The sequence below is a fragment of the Globicephala melas genome, chromosome 8 (assembly GCF_963455315.2).
Source record: "Globicephala melas chromosome 8, mGloMel1.2, whole genome shotgun sequence".
NCBI lineage: Eukaryota > Metazoa > Chordata > Mammalia > Artiodactyla > Delphinidae > Globicephala > Globicephala melas.
The window spans coordinates 11,637,773-11,663,736 of NC_083321.1; the positions used below are offsets into that span (position 1 = coordinate 11,637,773).

Below are 25,964 nucleotides of genomic sequence, written 5' to 3' on the forward strand. Positions count from 1 at the left end.
TAACAAGAAGTCCTTTGAAATTTACTGTTATTAGTTTCCAAATACTTCTGTCATCACTTCAAATCCTTAAGTCAGAGGAGACAGAACAGTGAACGTACTGTACAGCCTACTGTCAGGCTGCCAAGCACCTATCTGTGGACTACGTTTATGAGCTCTATGGAGCCTGAGAAGAAAAAGATGACTTACCTCGAGCAGGACTAGTTCTTTTAGGGAAATCCACTGTATCATTTATTGGATCCTCTGTGGGTTTTTTCCCTTTGGAAATTAAAAAAAGGGGGAAGGGGTAAAAAGTTTAAGAAAGGGAAGAGTCCATCCAGTATATTTTTTTATTCTTCAGTCAAAATCTTTGGATCAGAGATGCATCAAGAGGGGCAAAAAACAAGAAAACAGACAAACAGACAAAACACCAGGATCCCCAGCTTGTCCCTATCAGATACAAGAACAGAAAACAGGCAGCACGTGGGTAAGACAAGGATAACCACTACTGTTGCTGCCGTCCTGAGTCCTGATAACTGGGGCTGCTGTCCAGAAATAGCATGCCATGAGCCATTAGCTCAGAAGAGCTACACTTGTTTCAGTGGCCATCCTCAACTGAATTTTCCTACATGCATCCACAGGGAAGGGTTAGGCAAAGAAACACCAGGGAAGCTAAAACCAAAACATGCAAATTAGAAGTAGGTAAGCGCCTTAAAAGATTCCACTCACCTCTGGAGAACCACTCATCTTCCAGTGCATCACCCAAGGTGGAAAGTAGAGGAGAGAAATGAAGGAAGAAAAATGCGGCAGAGAGATGTCAACAGGATCATGGGAAAATAAGCAGGAAAGCGGAGAGGAAAAGAAAAACACAGGAAACACAAAGGAGGAATGGGGGAGAAGGCCCCAGATTAGTTGAGTTCTCGGCCTTCACTGCCCAATTACTGATGCCAATACCACCACCACCGCCACCACCACCACCGTCACCACCATGAAGCACACGACACAGGGGAAGCGGCAGCAGAGCAAAAAGACACCCTTGACTGGGCTGATTCCTGTACTTGCTCAGCAAGTATTTTGTACCTAAAGCTAAACGTGTTCCTTCCTCTCCCCATCCTTACATTAAAGAGCAAGGAACAAGGAACCAAGACTCACCTTTGCCCTTCTTGGCCCCAAAGCAACTGGCAGCATGTGGCCCAGTACTGTTGGCAACATTGGGAGGTGCCTCTTGGTAACGTTCTGCTTGTGGGATTTCTCGGTGAACTTGATACGACAAGTTCCGAAGGAGGCAAACACAGTTCTCCACAAGCTTGGGATCACAAAATACAAGGTTCAATGAGAGAAGAGAACAACTATAGTGATTTCCTAGCAAGTACAGGCTTCCACGATTCACGTATTAAAATATTTATCCTCAAAAGCACAGCCCAATTCATCATCTCTCACAATACCTCAAGTGCCCACGCTTCTCAAAATTCTTGTAGCCTCAGGCTAACAGAGGTTTCTGCTACCATTTGGTGTGTTAACACAAAACTCAGGCTCACTCTGACTTTTTTCCTAATCAGAAAAAAAATGCAAGTATGGCTAAACAGCTTTAAAATATATAGGTGAAGGAAATTCTAAAGAAAACAGTTTTCGTCTATGGTGAACGCCCACTTTAAGGAGTGGGGGCTGGTATAGGTATCTAATGTTATTTGAAAGCCTGAGATGATAGGTCTGCACTATGGGTACCTCATGGTTGTTGTGAATGGAATTCTCACCCATTAACCTACCTTGCTGTCTGAATCTTTCTGTCCAATCTCAGCCTGAACAATGAAAATGAGAGCATCCACCAAACCGTCACATTCCCGAAGTTTCCGGCGAGCTTCACTCCTCTCCGAGCTGACATTCCTGAGGGAAAAAGGAGAGGCTTCAAGATGACTAAAATCTAGAAACCCTCTCTTAATATCCTTAACATCTACAAGCCCCCTTAATATCTTTTCTTTTCACTGTAACAAAAAACGAGTACCTGTTATAAGGAAGGCACTGGAGTTGACAGAAAGTTGAATAAAACAGTTCCTGCTTTCAGGACATTTATAACCAGGCCAGGGAGAGGGGTGTATAAATAAAGTATACCAACAACAATAATTTAAGACAGAATAGATACTTCTTCTATGGAAGTACAAGTGAAGAATAGGGGCAGAGCACATAGGGGTATATTCCAAAGAGAGAAAGAATATATCGCACATTTACGGGGTATTAGAAAAAGAAATCAGGAAAACTTACATGAAATAAAAGCACTTGAGTTTAGCTTCAAAAGATAAATAAGCAGAGAAAGGCATTGCAGACAGAGGAAGAGCTCTTCCTCACTCTATCCTTCTAGTAGTTTGTACTCCATTTGTTGCATTTATCGCAGCCTGACTTGAAATACAAATAATTGAAGGCAAGAACACAGGTACACACAAGCCTAGGACTAAACGACTGCCTTACGTGGAGTAGGTATTGAACAAATGTTTACCAAATTATATGAACAAAGTCAAAGAGGCACAGAAGTGAGGAAGATATGTGGTTTACTTGCCGTTCCCCACATAAGGCATATATGATATGCAAGGGAGTAGTGACAAAGGTAGAAAAACAGGTTGAAGTCATAGTATGCAATACAAATAGGAACGGAGGCTGAGTGACAGGCTAAGGAGTTTAAACTTTTTTTAAAAGCAATTTAAGTTAGTCTTCAAAAATTCTACCTTCATACTCTCAGAACCCTTATGTTACCTAAGGCAGCCAGCTGTGTTGGTGAGCACGGACTCCCACTCAATGTGGCGCGGCTTACAATCTTCACTAGGTTCCCGCTCCCAACCAGAATGCGGAATGATCACTTCATCTGTCAAGGCATGCAGTGCATGGTCCACAATCTCCATTTTGATTGAGTCATGGGATGAAAGATTCCACAGGGTTCCTGGCAGAGACAACTCATCAGATAGCTCTCCAGCACCCAAGACGGTATGCTTGAAGAATGCCAAAGAGAATGCCCTATTCCAACATTTCTCAGTCTTCCCCAATGACCAAATACCTTGTAATGATATTCAAGCTCTAGCCTGTGACCCACAATAATACATTGTACATTATGGCTCAATACAAATATACATCCCATGAAGTAAGGTTTCATAAAACAATACTTATTATAAGCCATACCCTCTAGGCTATCTACACCCACTTCTCAATCCCAGCGCCACTGACATTTTGGGCCAGATAATTCTTTGTTGTGGGGAGCTGTCCTGCCCAACATTAAATGTTTCGTGTATGTCCAGCGTTTACTCATTTGATGTTAATAGCACTCCCTCCCAACCTTCCCAAGTTATGACAACCAGAAATACCGCCAGACATTGCAAATTTCCTCTGGGGGGCAAGATCACCCCCAATTGAGAACTAATGATCTATGCTATTTCTTTTTCTTTCTTTCTTTCTTTCTTTCTCTTGGAACGCTGATTGTGATCCACAAAGTTGTGTTCAATACACACTAATGGAGTATGACCCACAATCTGAAAAACCACTCTTCTAAAGCAAGGACCACAAGCACAAATGCCTATACATGCCAGGCAGGTGAGTCAGGACAAGCAGGTATTTTAAAGAAATTACAAGAATATGGGTTAAGTGCCAACTGACACTCAGCTTCAATTCTGGGGAGACAACTTCCTAGGTAGTGGCAGTTGGTCAGAGATAACATGTTGGAAATTACTGCGAACTGGAGAGCACGTGCCCCAATCAGCTCAGACCAGCTACTGCCAGGTAGCAAAATAGATCCATTGCTACCAGTTCCCGCATGTTTAAAATAGAAGGCAAGAATCTGGAATTTTAAGTGAAATCTTCTGCGTTTAAAACATTAGCAAACAATGCTTTAAAATTTGGAAAACCTTGCATGATCCAAATCTGTGAGATGGATCTGACCCAAAGGCCACAACATTTAATCAACAGTCAAAGGACTAGAAATCCTTCTAGTTCTCAATCTCTCTAAGGAATAACAGTGACCCTAACCTAGCAGTTTCCCTTGGGCCTAGAACTCACCAGTAATAACTTCAGTGAGGTCCATATCACGAGCCTTTCGGAGTAATCGCACAAGAGCAGGAACACCATCACAGTTTTTTATAGCAATCTTGTTATCCTGGTCACGCCCGAAAGAGATATTCTTGAGAGCTCCACAGGCGCCAAGGTGCACTTCTTTCTTGGGGTGGTCTAACAAGCCCACCAGTACTGGGATACCCTTGAGCTTCCGAACGTCAGTCTTCACCTTGTCATTGCGGTAGCACAGGTGTTGCAGGTATGCAGCTGCATTGGACTTGACAGCATCCAAACGGAATCCTAGCATGGCTATCACCTCTGGCAGCTCTGGCTGTCTCCAATTTGGGGGTGGAGGCCCTCCCTTGCGCAGGCTATCCAAGCTCGCTAAACTTCCCCGTTCGTGCTGGGCCAAAGGAGCCCAATAGTACTGGTCTGATGGTACCTCCTCACCAATCATGTCTTCATAGCTCCTGCAGTGTTGGAAGAACCGGAAAGAAAAAAGGAATACATTAAGTTGTTAAGCCTGGTTTCTTGGGGGGCTCCCATTACCCCTCATCTTCAAGGAATGAGTAACCCCAGCTCTAGTACACTAGATCTTATCTCTCCTTTGCATAAAAAATATACCGATCAATTTTTCTTAATGAGATAAGGCAATAATCTTAAACGCATCTGCAATTAGATTAAAGCTGCCATTTTTTTCTGTGAAGTTTACTAGCTTGGAGGAGCAACAAGCATTCGGAGAGTTAATCACAAAAAAGAACCAAATCCTGACTGCTTAGCGTTTGAACGATATCTGACACCTACTAAACTTCTCCAGATAGAGATTGAAATAAACCTTCAGACAGCAGAGTTAATGAAACCAACTGACTTGGTACCACAGAAATTAGCGAACAATGTCTGAGAACAGCTCGCATAAGGCCTTAGGCTAAAGGGAAAATAAGGCATTTACTTACACACAGGAAAGAGCTGGTGGAATAAGACCCTTAAACACATTTCACATTTAAGTCTCTCCTTACCCTATTTTGGAAATTATTAAAAAAGAGATGATACAGTAAAAGCAGTAAAGGATGTCTTAACACCTCATGTGAGGACTTGGCTTTGGTATTGATGAGGTAGGTATAAGCTTGAACATTAGTTTGCACTAGTTCATCCCAAGGTCATCTCTGCTACTCAACAAATGTGTTTGAGACATAATTTCTAGTCTCCAATTTCTAAAGACAATACTTCCAATTCTGTCAAAATAGATACTACTGACCACCATCACATTTGGGATACCCAGTCACTATGAAAAGGAACAGACAGAGCAACTGAAGGTAAAGAAAAACATCTAACCAGAGATATTGCTTCCTATTTCAGTACTACCAACGACCACTAGAGGGTGAGTCTGTCACACTATTATTTATTCATAACCACCAGGAAGGAAGAGACCCATTATCAGTGAGCTCATCTCACTCTGTGGCTCCCACAGGAGAGAGGAGAATCCATTGTGTGGAACTCTCCAAATAAGCCCGTCGTTTGTTCCGCAAAACCACTCCCACTGTCACCAAACCCTCAAGGTTTTAGCCTGAGCAGAGGGCCTGCCTCATAGCTGTCAACATCAACCACTCAAAAGTGATTTAAATGGACAAAGCAGTTAGTAAAAGATCATTATTTTGCAATATCAGTGAAACAAAATAAGCAGGTTATATAGCTGAGTTTTAAAAGTAGGCAACTAAACAGCATATTAAGATTCCATTTCAGTAGGGAAAAAATAAAGTCAGAGTGTGTTTACATGTATAAGAAAAAGAACTCAAAGGAAATCATCAAAATGTTAACAGTAGTCCTTTATCAATGGATGGTGTGCTTATCTAGTTTTGTAGTGATGATGTTTTTACTTTTATTATTATTTTAATATAAACAATTACAAAACAACTACCATAACTGAAGCTTTTGGTCACTCAAGTTATTTTTACAAGTGGATCATGACATTCTTTCCTTTGTCTTACAAATAACAAAGCTGTGCCCAGAAAGATTAAATGACTTGCTTAAGGCTACACAGCTAGTGGCAAAGGCACAACTAGAACCAAGGTCTTCTGGTTCAGTGCTTTTTCTACAAATCATTCTGCCTTACTGTTTTCGTTTGACCTTGTATTACTCTCCTAGCCCCAGAACAGGAAGCAGCAAATGTTCTTGCTAGTCAAGCAGGTTTCCAAGTCCAGTATCACCCTGGAATAAACCCAAGAACCAAGCCCAAGCCCTCTTTCTTTATGTCAGTTGCCACAGCAAGGGACAACACAGAATGACCTGGCCACCAGCACCCACCTAGATCCAATCCCTCTACTAATGAGGAAGTCAGAAAAAGCAGACTTGTCAACAAAGAGAAGAAGCCAACACCCTAGGCAGACTCCTTTGGTGACAGCTGTTATCTACCACTACTCCAAGTTGCACCAACTAAGGCCTGATGTGCCCCCACCCCAGGAATAAAAGATGAGTCACATGGGAGGTGGATTTGCTGTCCAAAAGACACCTGAAAGGTGAGTGACTCAGGCTTAGGTAATGAGGCCTCTACCCCTGGGCCCAGCCCAGTCTGCTGTTCACCAAAGCTACGTCATATAAGTAAAATGAGCACCAAGGCATTTGTTTTAGAAAGTCATGACCTCATACAGAAATTCAGCAACAGCTGTTAGGATATCCTTACCATTAAGACATCCATAAATCTTCTCCCTTCATTCTTATCGTTTCTCTTTGCCTGGAAAACAGTCTCTGATTTATTCTAAAGCAGGATTGGCAGCCCATGGGCCAAACCTGTTTTCTGTACAGTCCCAAAACTAAACTAAGAATGGTTTTTATATTTTTAAAACGTTGTAAAAAGAAGAACAACGGCATACAACAAAAACGATATACTGTTTGCAAAGTCTAAATTAGTTCTATTTGGTCCTTTACAGAAAAGGTTTGCCAACTCGCATTCTAAAGCATTTTTTCAAGGCAAACCATCTACCAGTCCAAACGTCAATTACTACCTTTTTCACATCACCAAAGAATCCCCAGGGATAAACAGTAAAGTCGGAATTAGTGACCTTTCAGAATGTCAATAATGTACCACCCTCTAAGGAAGCCACCCCCATTTCACTTTACAATCAAATGTAAGCACCTAAGCACAAAGTGTCAGGGTTTTCGTGAGATCAAGGTTTGTTTTTATTTGAGATTAAAACCATCACAGCGAAGGTTCTTATATATACCCTTAACTATCTATTCTGGCCTAAAACCCTCAACCTTGTTCTTAACACCAAACCAGAAGCTGAAGAAATTCACAAGAACAAATATTCCATAGCCTCAGACACCAGGTTCCAAAAGGGGGTCAAATCTTAGGCAGAAAATATAGAAACTCTTGGCACAGAAACAAAGGCCACTCTTCAGAACACAGACCAATAACCATCACAAGTTGTTTTCTATAATTAAAATATATGATTTCTACAATGAAAAAGAGACAAAAAAGCATGTCAATACTTAGTAAAATCAGAAAAGGGAAGAAAAGGGTGGTCTTCCACAAAAACAGGCAGAGGAGGGGCCACAACTACCTCTGATCCCAAAAAGCACTTAGACGGAAAAGGAAGAGCAACCCCTTCTTGCTGTCTTTGAAAGACCCTTTTCTTCCCTTTTTCTTGCCTACCTGAGGCGTCGCCGAGGGTCAGAGGGTGTCCCAGTCCGACGGCCAGTGCCATAATCAGACATCATGCCGTAATCCACGTCATCGTAGCCCATGCTACGCTGGTCATCCTCGAGCCCATAAGGCTCTGGATGAAAACGATGCAGATCCACACTGCTCCCACCTACCCGAACCTGTGGCTGGGGCCCATAGACATCCTGTCTACTGGGTGCCCGGTAACCTTCCATGCTGGGCCTATACCGCTCCTCAATGCGGGTCACCCGGGACAGACTGCCATAGTTGTCACTGCTACTTGGATAACCATCTTCATAGTGGCGGCTATATCCATCAGGAGGGTAGTGGAAGTTCCTGGGAAGGGTAGCAGTGCCTGCTTGCCCCACATAGGGGCCAGGGCCCCCGTTGCCATTCTTGCGGAAGTCACGACCCAGAGTCTGGATATAGTTGTTTGAAACTGATGAGGCATCTACAGGCAGCCCATCTGGTCCCATAGGGACTGGCTGGACTGTCCGTGTTGTCACAGTCTTCACTACTTTCTTGACCTTCAAGTAAAGAAAGAGAAAAGAAAAATTAATGAAGTGAACAAATTAAGCTTAAATTCTAGACCACTCTAAGAAAAGAAACGAACCTCTACCCCCAGCTCGCTTTACCTAGAAATGCCATGCAATCTACCACCTACCCTTCTCTCCATCTTATAGGAATTCTCCAGGCAGGAAAATTGCACAGGCAGTTAACTATGCCTCTAAGGGAAGCTACTGCAGACTCTTCCTCATTCCATTAGATCTTCCCATATCTCTTCTATCTTCTCTGTCTACCCAGAGATCACTTTCTCTATGCCTTTACCACAGATCAGTGGCTCCTCACCCACCCTAATTAAGTGCTCAGCCCCTCCCCTTAATGAAGACCATAGGAAGAACTTCCCCATCATCCCAGACCTTATACAAGTCTTAGCTTACTGTGGTCTCTGTGCGCCGAGTGGTTCCATCATCCGAGGTCTCCACAGAGACAACAGACATGGCTCCCTCAGGGTCCTCCTCCGTGTAGGTCTCCACAATCTGCCCTGGCTCCTGCATCCTGGGGATGGTGCTATACAAAAGGTGACTGTGATCCTACATGGAAAAGAGAAAACAGAAAGAGCTATTATTAAGCCATATATACTAACAATCCATCCCAATGAGAGGCACTGCCTCCCTAAAGACACTGCACCTTCTGTGGGCCCCAGGATTTTTAGAGGGGTGCCTGTCCCCACTTTTGAATTTGTACAAAAGGGCAGAAGACATAATTTCCCAGTTCTAGTCACTTAACAAACAGGAACTGAGTTAACTATAGCTACATCAACACCCAAGTGACAGAGACAGCAGATATAACTTCCCAGTTCTGATCATCTAAGTGAATATGAACCGTGTTAAACTGCAGCTACATCTACATCTGAGGGATCCTTCAAAAAAAAAAAAAGTTCACCCAATAAGAACTTTTAAGATGAACCAGAAAACCCCAATAAGAGCTATCTTCTGAATAGCTCTATGCTATTCTTCAGATATGCCTAAGGCTCAAGGTCAGCCAGATTCTAGGCATGGTTTTCTGCAAAGTAGAACCACGCCCATTCTAGAAAAGGGATGCAGTAATTGAGAGATCAAATACTGGATCAATGGGCATTACAATTAATTCCAAAATAAAACTACATTTATACTTTGAAACTCCATTTTTTAATTTTCCTAAATGAAAGAAACTAATTAATGGGCGCTTACAATGTGCCAGGCACTTTAGAAGACACCAATATGCTCTTAAGCTGAGGAAGTAAGAAAGATATGAACAAGCAACCCAGACCTTGAGCCAAAAGAATTACCTGGGGTCCGTTGAGTTTTAGATCTGAAAATTTCTGTCGCTCAAGGTCAACATCGCCCACAAACCGGCCGTTCTGAAACATAGCCCACAAGAAGACAATTCATTTTGTGGCCTTCTTTTGCTCTATCAAACACAAATGATCTTTGTTCCAAACAGGAAAAGGCCTTTCAAGAAGACATTTGTGGCCTGGAGTCCTTCTGTCAGTACAGATAAAAGAAGCACATCACTCCTTAGACTTAACACCTCAAAATTGGAACCGGGCCTAGAACTCTGGCAGACTGGGTCTCTGGAACATAGGAACGTAAGCTCTATGAGGGCAGAGGTTTATTGTGTTTTGGTTTTGGTCAGTTTTGTTCACTGTCTCCCTAGTGCCTTGATCAGTGCCTGGCACATAATAGGTACTCAAAAACTATTTTCTGAATAAACAGCAGAGACTCAGATAAGTTCCCCACGAAATCTTTTTGGAAAGCCATAAGAACATAAGGAAACTTGGAAAGCCTAGGTTGGGGGGTTTCCAAAGCCTTCTTTATTGTTTCATGCATCTTCATGCTCTACAACCACTGGAAACTCCCATACCAGGCAGCTTTTTAAAGAAAGAGGCAAGAAGTATGAGTTTCTCTTTCCAAGTAGAAAGAAAACAAGTATCTCAACTCCCCTCAAGCAGATGTCTCAGTATCTTCATCACCAATTATTAGAGCCACAGAACACGTTCAAAAATGTCATTCTTAAGTTGCTCTGTCTTAAACAGCAGGAAATAATCTAATAACATTATACTACGTAAAAATACATTTGACTACTCCCCTTCAAAAAGAATACAGTGAGATTCAGCCACCTTGGGAGACTCTTCCCCCACCCTACTCCCATTACAAAGGGAGTGTAATGCTGTAGGGAAAGGAAGTTAAACATTACTTTCAGGAAGAAGGAAGGGTGTGGTTTCATTGCTGAGCAGAAGTTAAAAATAAAAGAGAAAGAGAGAGGGAGAGAGAATCCACGTACTAAATCCTGGAATTCCCCACCACCTCCAAGGCTGAGCAATCCTGCTCTCCTTTTCAATACATACCCCTCCCTCAACCCTAACCCTCTATTCTTGTTCCTATAAAAATCCTAGGAACACTGCAAACACACTGCTTCCAAATTCCTGATCATCCCCAATTGGAATTATATCCTCTCACTCAACACGCTCCTTAGCATGAGGGACCTTCTCCATCTTAAAAAATAAATAAGTAATCAATGAAAGGACTTATTGGAGCATGAGCACTGTTCTTCGTTCCCATCAGAGATCTCTTAAAATGAAGTCTATCAGGCAATGCCTACTACATACACACACACACACACACACACACACACACACACACACACACACACAACCTCAGACAGATTACATCACAGCGAAGTCAGACTACAGAAACCATAGGAAACACAAGATACTTCTCATTTCTAACACCAACTCTCCCAAGTCACAGCAGAGTCAGCCAACCCAGAGACCACTGGCTCCTGTGGTTATTTGGGTTAAACAGCAGCATGATGCTCGCTCTCCACCTCTAACCGAAAGAATTAACAATAACCCCTTCCTCCAAGGAATGATCTGCACAGCCAACAAGAAGAGCATGGCGCAGGGATGCACAGTTTATGAACGCTGACTGCCACACCTTCTGAGCAAACTGTTCTCTGAGGGAGGATACAAGATGCCCAACTGCCCCAACCACTAAGTAGGCATTTAATTTCCTGAATTTCTGATATGGGGGCGGGGGGGGGGACATACAAGAAAAAAAACAAGTAACCTGAGTACAGCTTCAAATTATAGGATCTGCCATTACTAGAACTGCATCCCAACCCAGAAACCCCACTCCAGCAAACAAGAAGTCAGATGGATGCTTCTAGAGATAAGTCCACCCAACTCAGCACAGCAGCAATATTCCCTATCTCTTAATCAGTATTTATCACGCCTGTAAAGGTTATCATGAGGCATGGGCACTGGACAGCCCATAACCACGAGGAGAGTAGTTTCCCAAGAAGGATCATAGTCTCTCTATGACCATGCCAAAGTCCTACCTGCAGGTCTGATGGAGAGAGGGGTTACCTGATGCCGGCGGGTGAGGGTGCCGTTGGCCATGAGCGGGTTGGCATCTTGTGGTGAGACCCGGACGCGTTCCAGTTGCGCCGAGACGTGGCGCCGTTCCTCCTCCAGCGCCCGGGTCAGCTTCTCAAACTGGGCCTCTTGTTCCTTCACAGAGGCCAAGATGCTGGCGGTCGACTCCACCTCTGAGTCGTCCATGAAGGTAAGGGGCAGAGCCGCCGCAGGGCAGGGTAAAAAGGGAAGGTGGATCACAGGGGGAGGAGGAAGGAGGGAGAAGGCCCCCCTCACTTCACACTACCGGGAAAAGGTAAGAGAGAGGAGAGAAAGAAAAGGTCACAGGTCAGAGAAGACAGATGAATTATTAATCCCAGAGCCAAAGATGCCCTCTCGTGGTTTTACTGCAGCACAGAAAGAGAGCCACCACCAAGCCTGGACCCACCACCAGTGTCTGTTCAAGCAGGATCCTTTGGCCATTACCCTCTTCAACACCCCACAAGAAATACCTATTGAAAGGAAAAGTGCAACTAGATCCAAGGGAGAATGTGCCTAGGGGCTGTAGTCATGACATGAGTTTAAAATTAGGTTATTCTCCCCTGGAAAAATTTGCTGGCATCAACTCAATGAAAGATGTAACTCCACAGTATAGACAAGCACACGCTCTCCTGCTGGGGCGAGCCACCTCTGAGATACGGGGGCAGTACAGATCTTACTTAACCTCTCCCAAATCTGAACACTGAAATTGCTGGAGTGGTGGCAAAATATACTAAATGAATATGCTAAATTAAAACGCCGGTAAGAAATGGATGCAGTAAAAAAAATTCCCACCATCAAAGGCAGGAAATAAAACTAAAGCCCTCAAATTGGATACATTTATAAAGGGATTTTCTACTTCTAAAAACTATACTACAGGGCTTCCCTGGTGGCGCAGTGGTTGAGAGTCCGCCTGCCGATGCGGGGGACACGGGTTCGTGCTCCAGTCTGGGAGGATCCCACATGCCGCGGAGCGGCTGGGCCCGTGAGCCATGGCCGCTTAGCCTGCGCGTCCGGAGCCTGTTGCTCCGCAACGGGAGAGGCCACAACAGTGAGAGGCCCGCGTACCGCAAAAAAAAAAAAAAAAAAAAAAACACTATACTACAATATTGAGGGCAGAATGTGTGCCTTGGCTAACAGAGGCAAGAAAGCAACAGAATAAAAAAGTCTATGTGTAAAAAGGCAACATTTTCAGTGACCTTCACATCTCTTTGTGGAGTAGGAAAAGGAGCATTATATTAAATTATAAAGTTACCCCTTGAAGTAGTTCGTATTCTAACCTTCAATTAATAGCTGGAACTTCCTACATCTCTGTTATCCTGCAGAAAGCTCTAAACAGGCTACATTTTTACCTCTTTACATATTCCAACTAAGGGTAAATATCCAAGTATCTAGAGGGTTTATGTGTACCACTTCCACAATAAATGATATTCAGAAGCGAAGAGTTCCCCATACCCTATTACATAATCTGCAAGCTGGCTAGTAAGTGGAGGGGCATTGTAGTCATACTGTTGGATTTAGTAGGGTTTCTCTCTTACAAGTTGGCTATAAGAGACTTTCTGGTCAGCCCAAGATATACCACGTTGAAAGGCAGGTTTTAGAATAAACCCTCTCCCCTATTCCCCACCCTCTCCTCAACCCCTCCAGAAAAAAGGCACTTAAAAATTTTTTTTATTCTTAATAAACATATTTACATACACACCTGTTTAGAGAAGGTCGTAACTGATTGGTTTAACAGAGAACAGCCCAGTCTAGATTCAAAATATCATGGGAGAAGCATCCCAGCCACCACAGCAAGGAGGAAGCAGGAAGAAGAGAGCTGTAGAAATATTTGGAGGAAAAATAGGAATGAGAGGAAAATAAAATATACCTAATACATTAAAAAAAAAAAAGAGCAGCAAGGGCACGTGTTGGGGAAAAAACAATCTGGGAATGGAAGGGAGTAATTTAAAATACGACTTGGAATTGCTTAATGTGACAAATGCCCTTTGGACTTTGCTCTGTTTTCAAATACTTGGACCTTGGTCGTAGTTTTCATTAAAACCTGGATTCTACTGTCATGTCAGAGTTCCTCTACATGTATTTCTGTAGAGAACCAGGAGCAGGTCATAATATGGATATATATTCACTTACCCCCTGTTCCCAGCAACCAAATTGGGAAGGAAAAAAAAAATGGCTGTTGGAATGCCCTTCCCCCTCCTTCCCACCCCTAAGGCAGAAACTTCAGAGCCCAGTCCCAGCATGCCCACAAAGATATTGAGAAACGAATGCAATAGTCGTCGTGGGGAAGACATGTGGGGACTAGCCTAGGCTAAGCCTTTAGCTTCAGTTCCCTTTCCCACGCTCCCCAGAGCCCTACACCAAGCACAATCGCTTGGGCCTGCTTGCTTTAGAGTATATGTAGTATTCAGCAAGCAAGAGTACCCAGAGGAACTGATAAATAGGTGCCCAATAAACTCCTTAATTAATTCTCCATCACCAAGACTCCTTCCAGTGGATCTAGATCTCCTTCCAGTGGATCTAAATCCAAGAATGTGGCAGTCTTTTTTCCAAAGTCCTCCTACCCAGGCTCTGGGCTCCCGCAGTCACTTATCAACTCCTGTTCTTCCTTTAGGTCCAAAGCCCATTGTCACTTTCTCAATTCCCACCCTGCACTCCAACAGGCCACTCAAAGGTCTTTAATAAGTAGCCTTATTTTTTTTGAATGTTGCTCCCTTTCCATCTCTGTTACTTCATTTGCACTTGCCCTCATCTGCTATGTACAATGACCTATGAACCTTCCACACCAAGAGGACCCGGAGCTGGGGAGATTCTTCCAGTTCTGGGTTTCAACAGGGTCTGTCTGAACTGTAGTTAGCACTCTGGCAGTCTCTGCCCTGTAATCTTCTTTGCTAATAAAAGACCAAACTACCACTACTTCAGGCATACAGTGCCAACACGCCCTGTTGCACAGAGAAACTGTCACCCTTCCATAAAATTGCCACTTTCTGCCCCCACAACTTTAGCTAATACAATACAGGGAGTTAGGAAGGGCAGTAGGGCCTCTACCCAGGGCTCTAGGTCGGGAAGCAATATCTGGAAAAACATCAGCTTCTCCCATCTTCGTGGCTTTAAAAGCTGACCACCTGGCTCTAATTTGGAGAAGAAGGCAGAAAAGTTAAGAAAAAGAAGATCAGATTCCTAGGCCTAACAGCATGGGGGAAATTTTCTGCCTGAAAGAGGGCAGAAGCAGAGCTTTGTAGGACAGAACTGGACTCAGAAGACAGGTCCAAGTCCTGGCTCTGCCACTAGCCAACAATGGCAGTAAGTCACTGCCACGTTCTCATCTGTAAGATGCCAATACCACCAGCCCCGTCTAACTCAGAGTTGCTGTGAGGATCGGCTGAGAATTTAATGCTATACAAATGTGAGGTATTAAGTTGTTTCAAGAGTTAGTTTCTATCTTCCAATTACATTACTTAATAGTAATGCCTCAGCCCAAAACTATTTTGTGAACTAGTAGACGAAATTAACTGGATCAAGTGCATAACTGGGTTCTAAGGAGAGGATGAGGCTGGTTTCCCTACTCCAACACTATTTACTAGGAGGTCCCACCTAGACCAGTGTTTCTGGGACACAGGGTGCTTCTCCTAAGTGCCTGGCAGTTATCACAGAATTACACATCTGCTACAATGAGCTCTCGATTCCCTGTGTGAGGCCTTAGCAGTTTATTACTAAGGAGAAAGGGAAGGTGAAAAGAACTAGCAATTACTGAATGTTTTACATTTACTATCCTGGCAATCCTTACAGCAACTCTAAGGAAGTTTTACTGCAAATGAGAAAACAGGCTATAGGTGTAGAAATTACCCAAGGTCTCAGTTAATAGCAAATTTTGAACTTAAGTCCAATATAAAATGGACAGTCCAGCACCTCTCTCTTACAACTCTTAAGAGCTTTCTACCCAAACATCACAGGAAAAAGGGAAAAGAAAAAATTTCCATTTATCTTTAGGTTAAAGGGTTATCCATAATGTCTACAAATAAGAAATAAGTGGGAGAAAAGAAATAAATGGGAGGAAAAAGAAAGCATATGTGGGGGAAGAGAACGAAGCAGTTAGGCAAGATATATAGTACCCCACCTCACAACTCAGAGACTTGAGAGTCTTCTCCATGCCAAACATACACATCATAAGAAAATTATACTATAGACCAGAATCTGCAAACCATTAACTGATGTTGGCAGTTAGAATCAGGAAAGCCTTAAGACTACAGGCCAACATCTTTACAGGCTGGCCACTTACTATGGATTACACTTGTTCTCACTTAAAAAAAGTTCATCGGGAATTTCCTGGTGGTCCAGTGGTTAGGACTTGGGGCTTTCACTGTCGTGATCCCGGGTTCAATCCCTGGTCAGGGAACCAAGATCCTGCAAGCCAAGCTGCACAGCCAAAAAATAAAAAAAGATCATCAAGGAATTGCCAAGGTGAGGGAGAGGAGCAAAGTGAACAAGTGAACCTTGCAATTCCCCTAACAGTAGATTTTCTCAGAGTAACTGGGTTTACTCTTTTTTTAAAAAAAATTAATTTATTTTATTTATTTTTTTATTTTTGGCTGCATTTGGGTCTTCGTTGCTATGTGCAGGCTTTCTCTAGTTGCGGTGAGCAGGGGCTACTCTTCGCTGCGGTGCACGGGCTTCTCGTTGCGGGGGCTTCTCCTGTTGCAGAGCATGGGCTCCAGTAGTTGCGGCGTACAGGCTTCAGTAGCTGCGGCGTGTGGGCTTCAGTAGTTGTGACACGAGGGCTCGGTAGCTGTGGCTCACAGGCTCTAGAGCGCAGGCTCAGTAGCTGTGGCACATGGGCTTAGTTGCTCCACGGCATGTGGGATCTTCCCGGACCAGGGATCGAACCTGTGTCCCCTGCATTGGCAGGAGGACTCTTAACCACTGCGCCACCAGGGAAGCCCTGGTTTTACTCTTAACAAGCCATAGGTCCTATAGACCTACGAGTCTACAACAAGGCTCCCACATTCAAGCAGTGACAACAGTAAACATTCAATCTCTTCTGTAAGAATTCTGAACCAGAAGAAGTTGAATTAAATCAAATACCCAGAGAGACCAAACAGTCTGACAATGCCAACCAGGTAAAAGAGGAAAAGAAGAAAGTCACTTGCCAATAGCACAGTCCCCACAATGACTTGTTCTACTGTAAATTGGCCATAGAAATATAATTTGAAATTTTAATTTTTAGAGGTTAAGAACATAAACTTTGGAATCACACTGACTGCGTTCAAATCCCAGCTCCATTGCTTCTTAGCTATATGACTTTGGGCAAATCTCTCTAATCCTCAGGTTTCTTTTCTGTAAAATGGGAAAAATAAAATACACAGGGTGGTTGTGATGATTAAACGAGACAATCCATGGAAAGTACTTAGAAAATGTCTTGACGCACAGAAAGCTACTGCTACCAATACAATACTATTACAAACAGTTAACACAAGAGACTAGAGTTTTGGTCGTGTTGTTAGGGCTTTTGAATAAACCACACGTCTCCACATGTTCCCCTCTCCCACTTACTGTAGCTCTGTAAACTACAGGAATCCTTCACACTCTTAAAGGGAAAAAAAAAAAAAATTAAACTCCAGGCCAGGGGTCAAAAGACCCGGAGTTCAAGTCCTGGCTCTGCCGAAAACAAATTGTGAGACCTTGGAGAAGTTATAAATAACCCCTGTAAGTTTTACTTTTTATTACTTTTCAGAGTTTAGCTTTAATGGGCTAATATATGTAAAACTACAGGCTGGGTAACTCTGAACGTGTCTGCCGCCTCCATGCACTTCAGAGAAGTATATCCAAAGAGATGAGCAGGATCAGGCATAGAGGCCTCTGCGGAAAGCAGAAAAGTTACGTGTCTTCAGATGGAGAACTCTAAACCCCGAAAAATAGTCTTTGGGTTCTTAGGAAAGAAGTGTTATCTTCTGTAGAGCCAGGTCCAAACGCAGCCCTCTTCACTTCTTCCTATTTCTTCATTATGAAATCAAAACCAATTTTGATTATCCCTTTGATTATCAGAAAGTTTTTTTGATTATCAGAAAGTTATCCCTTCCCTCTAAATGCAATGATAAGCAAAATTCCTCTTCTACATCACCCTAGGGATTTCAAACTGCTTTTTTAAAAAGCACACTGAGCCTTCTATTAAAGAATACCAATCAATAAAATATAGCACCTGTAACACTACAGAACTGTATTACATAACATTCAAACCAAAAAAGGTAGGTCTTCCAAACACCGAAAAGGCATTCATTTGCGTTAACTGGCATTTGCCGCAAGTTCAAAGCAATTAATGCTGTTCAACCACAAACAGAGAAAATTGGCACCTTATTTTTAAATCAAAAGGAATGTGTTTTGTCAATAGTTTTTCTATGGCTTCTTATCACAGAGTGCTTATACCAAAGTCCAAAGTCTTAGTACTCCACCCACCACTTGAAGTTCCACCATCCAAAGCTTAGAACAATTCAAAGCTCAGTCAGAACAACTCTCATATTTCTCCCTGCTGGAAAAACTCACTCCCACACTAACCCCAAGTCTCTGAACGTGACTTGCAATAAGATGGAGAAAGGACTCTGCTCACTTCACAGTCTCATGTCAACTGGGCACTTCTCAGAATTACAAAACTTGACATTCCAGAAATGGCATTGTCTTAGGTGTTTAGCAGTTTCTGTGCTTCCCTGGGGATCTGCTTTATGATAGGCTCAGCTTCTCCACTTAAGAGCACTCAAAAGGCTGACTGAAGGAGTCTCAGTTTTACAAGGAAGGACTAGGTCTCACTGTGTCCAACACAAATCTGATGAATTAAGGGAGTCTCCGGCAAATCACCCTCCTCTTAGGAAGGAGTGATCATTCTATCTCATTGGAGTTTCAGAGAAAAAAGGGAAAATAAATATATGAAAGGATTTTTTTTTTAAAAGAAATACTTGTTACAAGGCGGCTGAGCTAGCAATCTCTATAGGTCACTAGGACACCTTAAACATTCTAGTTACCTGTCAGGATTTAAAGTTTTTACTGTGACTTTAAAAGGAAAAAAAAAAAAAATCACCTCCACCGTCTTGACCCTAAATTCAGAAACCAGATGGAACATTCTTCTTGCTCTCTTTTCCCCTCCCAAGTATTCTGGGAACCCCCCAAACCATAAGATACTAAAATGTCTAAATGCTAGACTGGCTTTGAAGCAAAGGAAGGGTGTGGCTCTCAGCTCCTGAGGGGGCCCAGGACTGAAAGGGTATGGCAAGAAACAAAACCTGCTTCTCTCTGGAGAGTGTATGACACACACACAGGACTGGTCTAACAAGCCCTTCTGATCTCTCAGGCCAGGCCACCTCCTTCTCCTCCCCCACCACCCACGTGCCTCTCCAAGGCCTTCCACTGGGACAGATAACACTGAATTTTCTCTCAATCCTGAGCCTCTGAGACACATCAAGTTACTTACCTGTATCCCTGTTGCAACCCTGCCAAAGGCACCTCACGCAGCCTTATAAGGAGAAAGCAGAGCTTTAGGGAGAGGCCAATAAGGAAACAAAGATAAGAAGGAGGGGCAAAAAACAGAGGGAGGTGTCAGACTGGAGGAAGGGGAGAGGCCAAATGCCTTTCTCCATTCTACAAAAGAAGGGGAAAAGAGAGGAGGTCAGGTATACAATGGGAAATTAGAAAAAGTCTAGTCAAAATGGAACAGTAGTGTTTAACTCCTGTCATAAAAGAGAAATCCTAAAATTAACTAGGACACCTTACACTCTTCCCTACCCTAGGCTAGAGGGAAAAAATTCATGGAAAAAAAGCTTAACCTTAAGGTTTACTAGAGCCCACCCAACTGTCTGAGCTCACAGTCCTTTTTTAAAGTGGCAGCTTCTCACCAAACCTCCTAACTTTCTATCCCTGGCATTCCCACCATCTCTCTGCCCATCATTTGAAGATGACTTGGAAAAGCTGAAAGCATGTAACTGAATCATAGTTACAGTCCAGCTTCCTAAGAAAGCCCTGAGCCCTGAAGAGAGCAACAAGACACCCCTTCCATTAGGTTTAGAGTATGCCTCCCTTTTGAGACAAGCAAGAGAGAGAAGGTGTGAGTCTATGAAGAAATCATAGGAAATATGAAGGTCCTATTTCAGCTCAGGGCAGATAGCTGAAGGAAATGTTTCTCCCTATCTAAAAGAAGAAAATCTGACCTTACAGGGGGAGAGAAGTTGTGAGTCATTAATTACTGACCTCCCCCTATAAATTATCACAGATACTCTTCCCAACAACCTCTGAGGTAATGTTGGCCCCTTTTATAGATGAGTAAACTGTGCATCAGAAGTACTGGCTTCCCTGGTGGCACAGTGGTTAAGAATCCACCTGCCAATGCAGGGGACACAGGTTCAAGCCCTGGTCCGGGAAGATCCCACATGCCGCGGAGCAACTAAGCCTGCGCGCCACAACTACTGAGCCTGCGCTCTAGAGCCCACAAGCCACAACTGCTGAGCCCGCGTGCCACAACTAATGAAGCCCCTGTGCGTAGAGCCAATGCTCTGCAACAAGAGAAGCCACTGCAATGAGAAGCCCGCGTGCCGCAACTAGAGAAAGCCCGTGTGCAGCAACAAAGACCCAATGCAGCCAAAAATAAATAAATTAAATTTAATTAATTTTTAAAAAAAGTATTCACTATCCTGCTCAAGGTCATCATATAACTAGTAAGTGGTAGAAACGCATCTCTTCTACTCCAAGTCCATGTTCCTTCTCCTTGATAGAGTGAAATGAGTATGAACTTTCTACGCTTCCTGTGGTTAAAAGTCATTCTAACTCAAATAGAGAAGGTGACCAAAAGTAAACTTTGGGGGGAGGGGGGGAGGGGAGTGAGAAAGGATGAGGTGGAAGCACCTAGACCTTTGGGTATTGCCTTCATTCTAAAGAGCAAGGCCTCACTCAATTCTGGAGAAGGCCAGAATTGAGAAATACCTTAGATTTCCCATTTTAAAAGGAAAACAACTCAGGAGAAAAGGTGAGAGGAGCAAAAGTAATAGTATTACTTGGTACACAATCACCTACTTTTCCACTGACTGGCCCGCTATAGAAATCTGACTACTTGTCACATTCTCTAATCACAGCTCAAGAAAGAAATCTAATCACAAACATCCCTACTCTCATTTTTAACGTGACATCTCACTAAACCAAAAGCAAAGATCAGATCAGAGGTGGGGTGGGAAACAGAAGGAACTAGAAGCAGGGAAGACTGTGCTAGCCAGCACCAGAACAGAGGGGAGGGATTGTTCTAGCGGTATGTTAGCAATCTGCCTCTAGGGCAGCTGTCCTCCTGGGTAATCAAAGGCCGGCTTGTGTGTGTGCTCAGGGACTAGCCAGCCTGGCAAGAAGCTGAGGACTCAGCCACCCAATCCACAAAGTGAGAAGAGATGCCTGTTTCACAGCTGGAATGGAGGGCAGGGAAAACACAAAACAAGAGGAAAAGGCGGCGGGAGGGGGTGGGGGGCGGCGGGCGGGGACAGAGAGTGTTACAGGTGCTATTTCAGTCTAGACAGAGGAGAAAAAAAAATCCTAGGAAACTACCAACCATTCCCTAGTTAAGCGCAAACAGAGAATTGCCAGTACCTCTCAATACTAAAATAAAAAATGGGTAGGTTTCTCCAGCTCTGTATGTAGTAAGATGTCAACTGGAAGGATGAGACCTAAAATGTAGGGGCCCGGCATTGCCTGGTTCTCTCTATTCCTTTCAGACTCAACAAGGTATCTGCAATATACACAGTGAATAAACATAATACAAATAAACATCTATCTCCTTCTAAAATTCCTTTCTTAATTAAATCCTAGAGATCTGTAAATAATAGTAGCACACATAAAAGTCAGTGAGATCCCCAATACTACGAGATCGAAGCCATTTATATAACTCAAGTGCTAAAACGCAAGAGGCCACAGTCAGAATTCACACTCCCTAATCCCTCGGAGTAGCTAGATGCTCTGAGACCCATTAGACACACAAAGGCTGCTCTCTTCTCAGTAGAGCCCTGTAGCAGGGCTGCTCTCCAGGGACAAAGAGATTTCACAGGAGAACCACAAAGACATCGCCCCTCTCCATTCCCCCACTCCCAGCTTTCTCACTTCCTGTCACAGTAGCACCAGACCACAGTCTCCCAGAAACAAACAAATACAAAGTGCTGGATTCTGGGCTTCAAGCCAACTGCATTCCAGGGCATCCTGTCTACCAATCACCAGCCAGAGCTCCCACTTTGCCCTGCTCAATTCCTTATCATGTTCAGGGAAAACAACCCTCCTCCCCGACCCAAGCCAACACTACATAGGACAAAGCTCAGGCCTTTAAGAATCATCAGAAAGATACTGTGTGAAGATCTAAGGGTTCAGAGGGGCTGAGGGGATTTTCAACATTCCCGCTTAGCTAGTTTCTTCACTTTGGAGGCCGCGGATCTTAAAACTGGTGTTATACTCAGCTCAGCTACGTGTGATACATCTCATAGAAAGCTTCATCGTGGCAATCTGATAACCAACCTGAATTCAGTCAATGGAATATTCCCACCTGGAAAAACTACTTCAGGACACATCCTCTGTCAACTTCTCTCTCACCCATTTCTACTGTTTTCAAAGTCTTTCAAACTCTTTTCCCCACAAGCATAAAGCTGATTTTTTAAGAGGCCCCAAACAGAACAAACAAAGGCAGCAGACTCCACCCTACAAAGAGGCAGAATAGGTATCAGCAGATGCTAGGAGCAAAGTTATCTACTTCCCTAGGGAATGAAAGGAGGCCCACTAGGAATTGCACAGTAGTTCTTGCAGCAAAAAAAAGTCAACACAACAAACAGCTTTTCCCGCTCACTACTCCCCCTGGAGTGGATCAGGGGCTGTAGACTTGGAACCTCATCAGAAAAGAAAGCCTCCCTTCCTAGTAAGGGTCCACAGCTGACACCAAGAATGGGATAAATGATACATTTTTCTGCTATCTTAAACAAGCCCACTGGACGTCAGCTCTAAACTTCAGAAGCAAAGATGCAGATAGAAGTCAAGCTCTATTTAGCCAGACTCTTGATATCCAAAACAACACCCTTTGCCCCCAGGGCTCAATTCTTGCATAAAGCATAGTATAAGGCTCAGCACAGAGTTCTCAAACCAGAGGGACATTCCAGGCAACTAACTAGTAATACACTATCATTTCTCATCTTTTCTCCTCCCTTTCTCCTCCACTCCTTTCCCCTTCTTGGATCTGCTAGAAGTACTCTGTGCAGAAGCCTGATTCGGATAGTACATGCTGATGCAAAAGGAGATAAGTCTAAAACAGCACAATTAGAAGGAATTAGTCCATATCTGGCTATGATATAACCAGATGAAAGGAAGTGGGGCAGGTATATACACAATAGTCAGCCATTCTAGAACGGGATAGAAAAAAGAATACTGAGCAACACTACATTTTAGAACAGAACTTAACAGCAGGTCCTAGCCACTGCAAACTCTATCACTGAAGTACACACACAAAAAAGTTAGAGATCTCTTACCTAGCACTAAATCGGACTAACTCCCTTTTTCACTCAAGAATAATTTTAAAAATTAGTTACAATTGTTGGTATTCTTATCCAATTCTCCCTTATTTATAGCCCAGGCCAAATAAATCAGTCAATTAAGTACTACTGTGTGAGATGGTTATATAAAAAGCAGATAAAAATAGTAGAGTAGAAGAGTTTTCTGAGATACTTTAAAAAAAAAAAAAAAAGAGGGTTATAAAAGACACACCCCAGACAGAACTGGACACATCCGTATCAATGCTGCTACTGCTACTCCAAAAGGATGCTCCGCAGGTTCTCTGCCTCAAACTGAGTAGGTGAGACAAACTGCACGCTGACTCAGAAATATAGAAACCCACGATGGGAAGGAGGGAAGGAGACCAGTATAGCCAACTGATCGCAATTCAGCACAACTTCTTCAAAAGTCCTGGTCTACTTGTATCTCTGGCTGTTTGCAGACATTTAGAAAACCCAACCAAAGGAATAACAAATGGGTAAGGAGAAAGTCAATGGAAGGGTCCAAGACTTAAGCTGAATACTCAATGGTTGGAAAAGTATGAATTTGTTTTGCTATATAACTTCCCACGTACCCCCTTTCTCTCCAAGTCAGGCCCAAAGCTGAAAGAACTGGAGGGAGGGGAGGCAGAGAAAAGAATGTGATTGGGAAAAGGTTTTGCTGCATTCCAAGTAGCCAACATCCCACATAGCATTAAGAGTGCCCAAGAATCCAATCCCACTACTGAGAGTTGCTAGGACTCTGCTAACACACATCCAATTCCTCTACCACCCTCCCGCTAAGCACCCTGAAAAGCAGCATAATTGAGATAGCTTGATGAAGGCGCCAGCTGTTTCCACCACTCTCCCTCCCCCCAACCCCAGAGACCACAGTTCAAACTCACATCAAACACGTAATACAATTGGCCAGTAGGAAGGAGAAGCCAGAACTAAAATAGCAGGAAGAGTGCCAACTGGCCCCACTTAGAAGGAATGCTTTCTTGGCTCAATTTAAAATAAGAAACTTTTGTCATCCACTCCCCTCTGCCCAATTATGTTCTCCTTTCCACAACCTACCCCTCAGTGTCAAATGGATTGCAGTTTCTTCCCTACAACTCCTTGATCTATTTTCAAATGTCAGAGAATACAGGGGAGGTATAAGGTTGAATGTAAAATAATGTCTGGGAGATTGGAAGCCTTCCTGGACTGCAACAGCCAAACCTAGCACAGGGCTATCACATAAGGGCAAGTAGACAGGAGCCCACAGAGCACCCATCACCATGTTACAAGCAAGGAAAGAAGGGAGCAAATGCTTGTGCTACTGAACATTGATGATAGCCCTATCTCCCATGGAACGAACAGCCAGCTGAAGTAGTAATGTGATCAGCCCCTCCCCCACCCATATTCTAAGTTGACCAGCATTAGCCAAGGAGGAAGGGAAGGAAGCCAGCACTTCCTTTTCAGACAGGAAGTAACATTGGCCCTTCCTGTCGAGTTTTAAACAAATTGTCCAGCTGAGTTTCAATGTTAACATCCTCTCCTGAATTTGTTCCACAATTTCAAAATGGAGAGGGGAAATGGAGATATGGTCTAAAAGTTTCCCTTCCCCCTAAGAGGCAAGTCCTCAATTCCATACTAAGTGCTGGCAGAATCCCCAAATCAGGCAGTGACATCTGTAATTCCAAAATAATACGGGATACAGAGGTAGAAAACTTCAAATTAGCCACCTTCTTACCGTGTCTACTACCATGAACTATTCTTCTCTACTTCTTATACTAAGTAAATAACCACCCATCTGAGAAATCATATAGATATGTAGCTTAACTCAAATGTTCAGATCTTGTGGTCCTCAAGCCTAAGTGATCAGAATCACCTGGGAAGTTTTTTTAAAAATACAATCTCCCAAATCTACCTCCCCAACCCTCATACCTCAATTTCTGGAGGGAATGCCTCAGAATTCATGTTTGCAAAAAGCCCTCAAAGTGATTCTGAGAGTCAGCTACTGGGAACCACCGTACTGGCCTATCCCTGACAACCTTCTGACCACCACATTCCTCTCCCAAAAAAGCATTAGTTATAAAATACATTATTTGGACCTGCTTTACTATTCAGCAGACAGCTCATTGTTCAGTCTGGATTTGAAAGCATGGATTTAAATATATCAATGGCCAGAATGACACAATCCTAAATGCTATATTCTAGACTCAGAACCTAAAAGGAAGAACTGTCTCACTTTGGAATCCTGAGTTGCTACAGTGGTGGACATCCCTATTTACACTGCAGATTGGACAACCCAACTATTTTTTTTTAATTTAACATACAGAGCTAGAATTTTTATTTAATAATATGAAAATCCAACCAAATCTTATTAAATATTTTTATAAAAATGAAACCATACACAATTCTAGGATTCAATGTTCATCTAGTTGCCAATATAATAATTTCATACTGCATGCATGTTGTCACATATGTACATATTCAAGAGTAATACGAGTTATTAATAATCTAAAATGTGCCACCATGTAACCTGCAACTGTTGTGAAGACAATGTACCAATTTGTAAACCCAGTTATTTTTTAAATGACTCAGTTTAACTTTCCTCCAAGGAACAAAGAGCTGTGCCACATTTTCAAAGACTGTTCCACATTCCATCCCCAAAGAAGTCCGAAGTCCTAAATCTAGCATTCAAGACCCTAGATAATTTTAGCCCAGTTGACAATAGAAGTAACCAGAAACTCTGGATTCAAGTGTTACCTCTGACACTTATCCAAGTCACTAACTTCTGGTTTGAGTAAGGGCAAGTGAGTAGCAAGATGTTTTTAGAAGAGGCATAAAGAGAAATATTTCC

At 43.1% G+C, this 25,964-nt stretch overlaps 1 protein-coding gene across 8 annotated transcripts in view; it reads right to left on the reverse strand.

The window, feature by feature from the left end:
* The window catches only part of CTNND1 (catenin delta 1), a 47,238-nt gene that overhangs the window by 10,734 nt on the left and 10,540 nt on the right, over positions 1-25,964 (reverse strand). For 5 of the 8 annotated variants that reach the window (XM_060303177.1, XM_060303176.1, XM_060303180.2 and 2 more), the window contains 11 exons: positions 13,303-13,419; positions 11,574-11,864; positions 9,495-9,566; positions 8,605-8,757; positions 7,655-8,190; positions 4,012-4,475; positions 2,722-2,905; positions 1,743-1,860; positions 1,129-1,282; positions 706-723; positions 187-255 (listed from right to left, as the gene is read on the reverse strand). In XM_060303177.1, the coding sequence (XP_060159160.1) occupies positions 187-255; positions 706-723; positions 1,129-1,282; positions 1,743-1,860; positions 2,722-2,905; positions 4,012-4,475; positions 7,655-8,190; positions 8,605-8,757; positions 9,495-9,566; positions 11,574-11,768 (1,963 nt within the window). In that variant the 5' untranslated portion in view covers positions 11,769-11,864; positions 13,303-13,419. The remainder of the gene's footprint in view (positions 1-186; positions 256-705; positions 724-1,128; positions 1,283-1,742; positions 1,861-2,721; positions 2,906-4,011; positions 4,476-7,654; positions 8,191-8,604; positions 8,758-9,494; positions 9,567-11,573; positions 11,865-13,302; positions 13,420-25,964) is intronic. The other 3 variants (XM_060303178.2, XM_060303175.2, XM_060303179.2) reach the window with 3 other exon arrangements.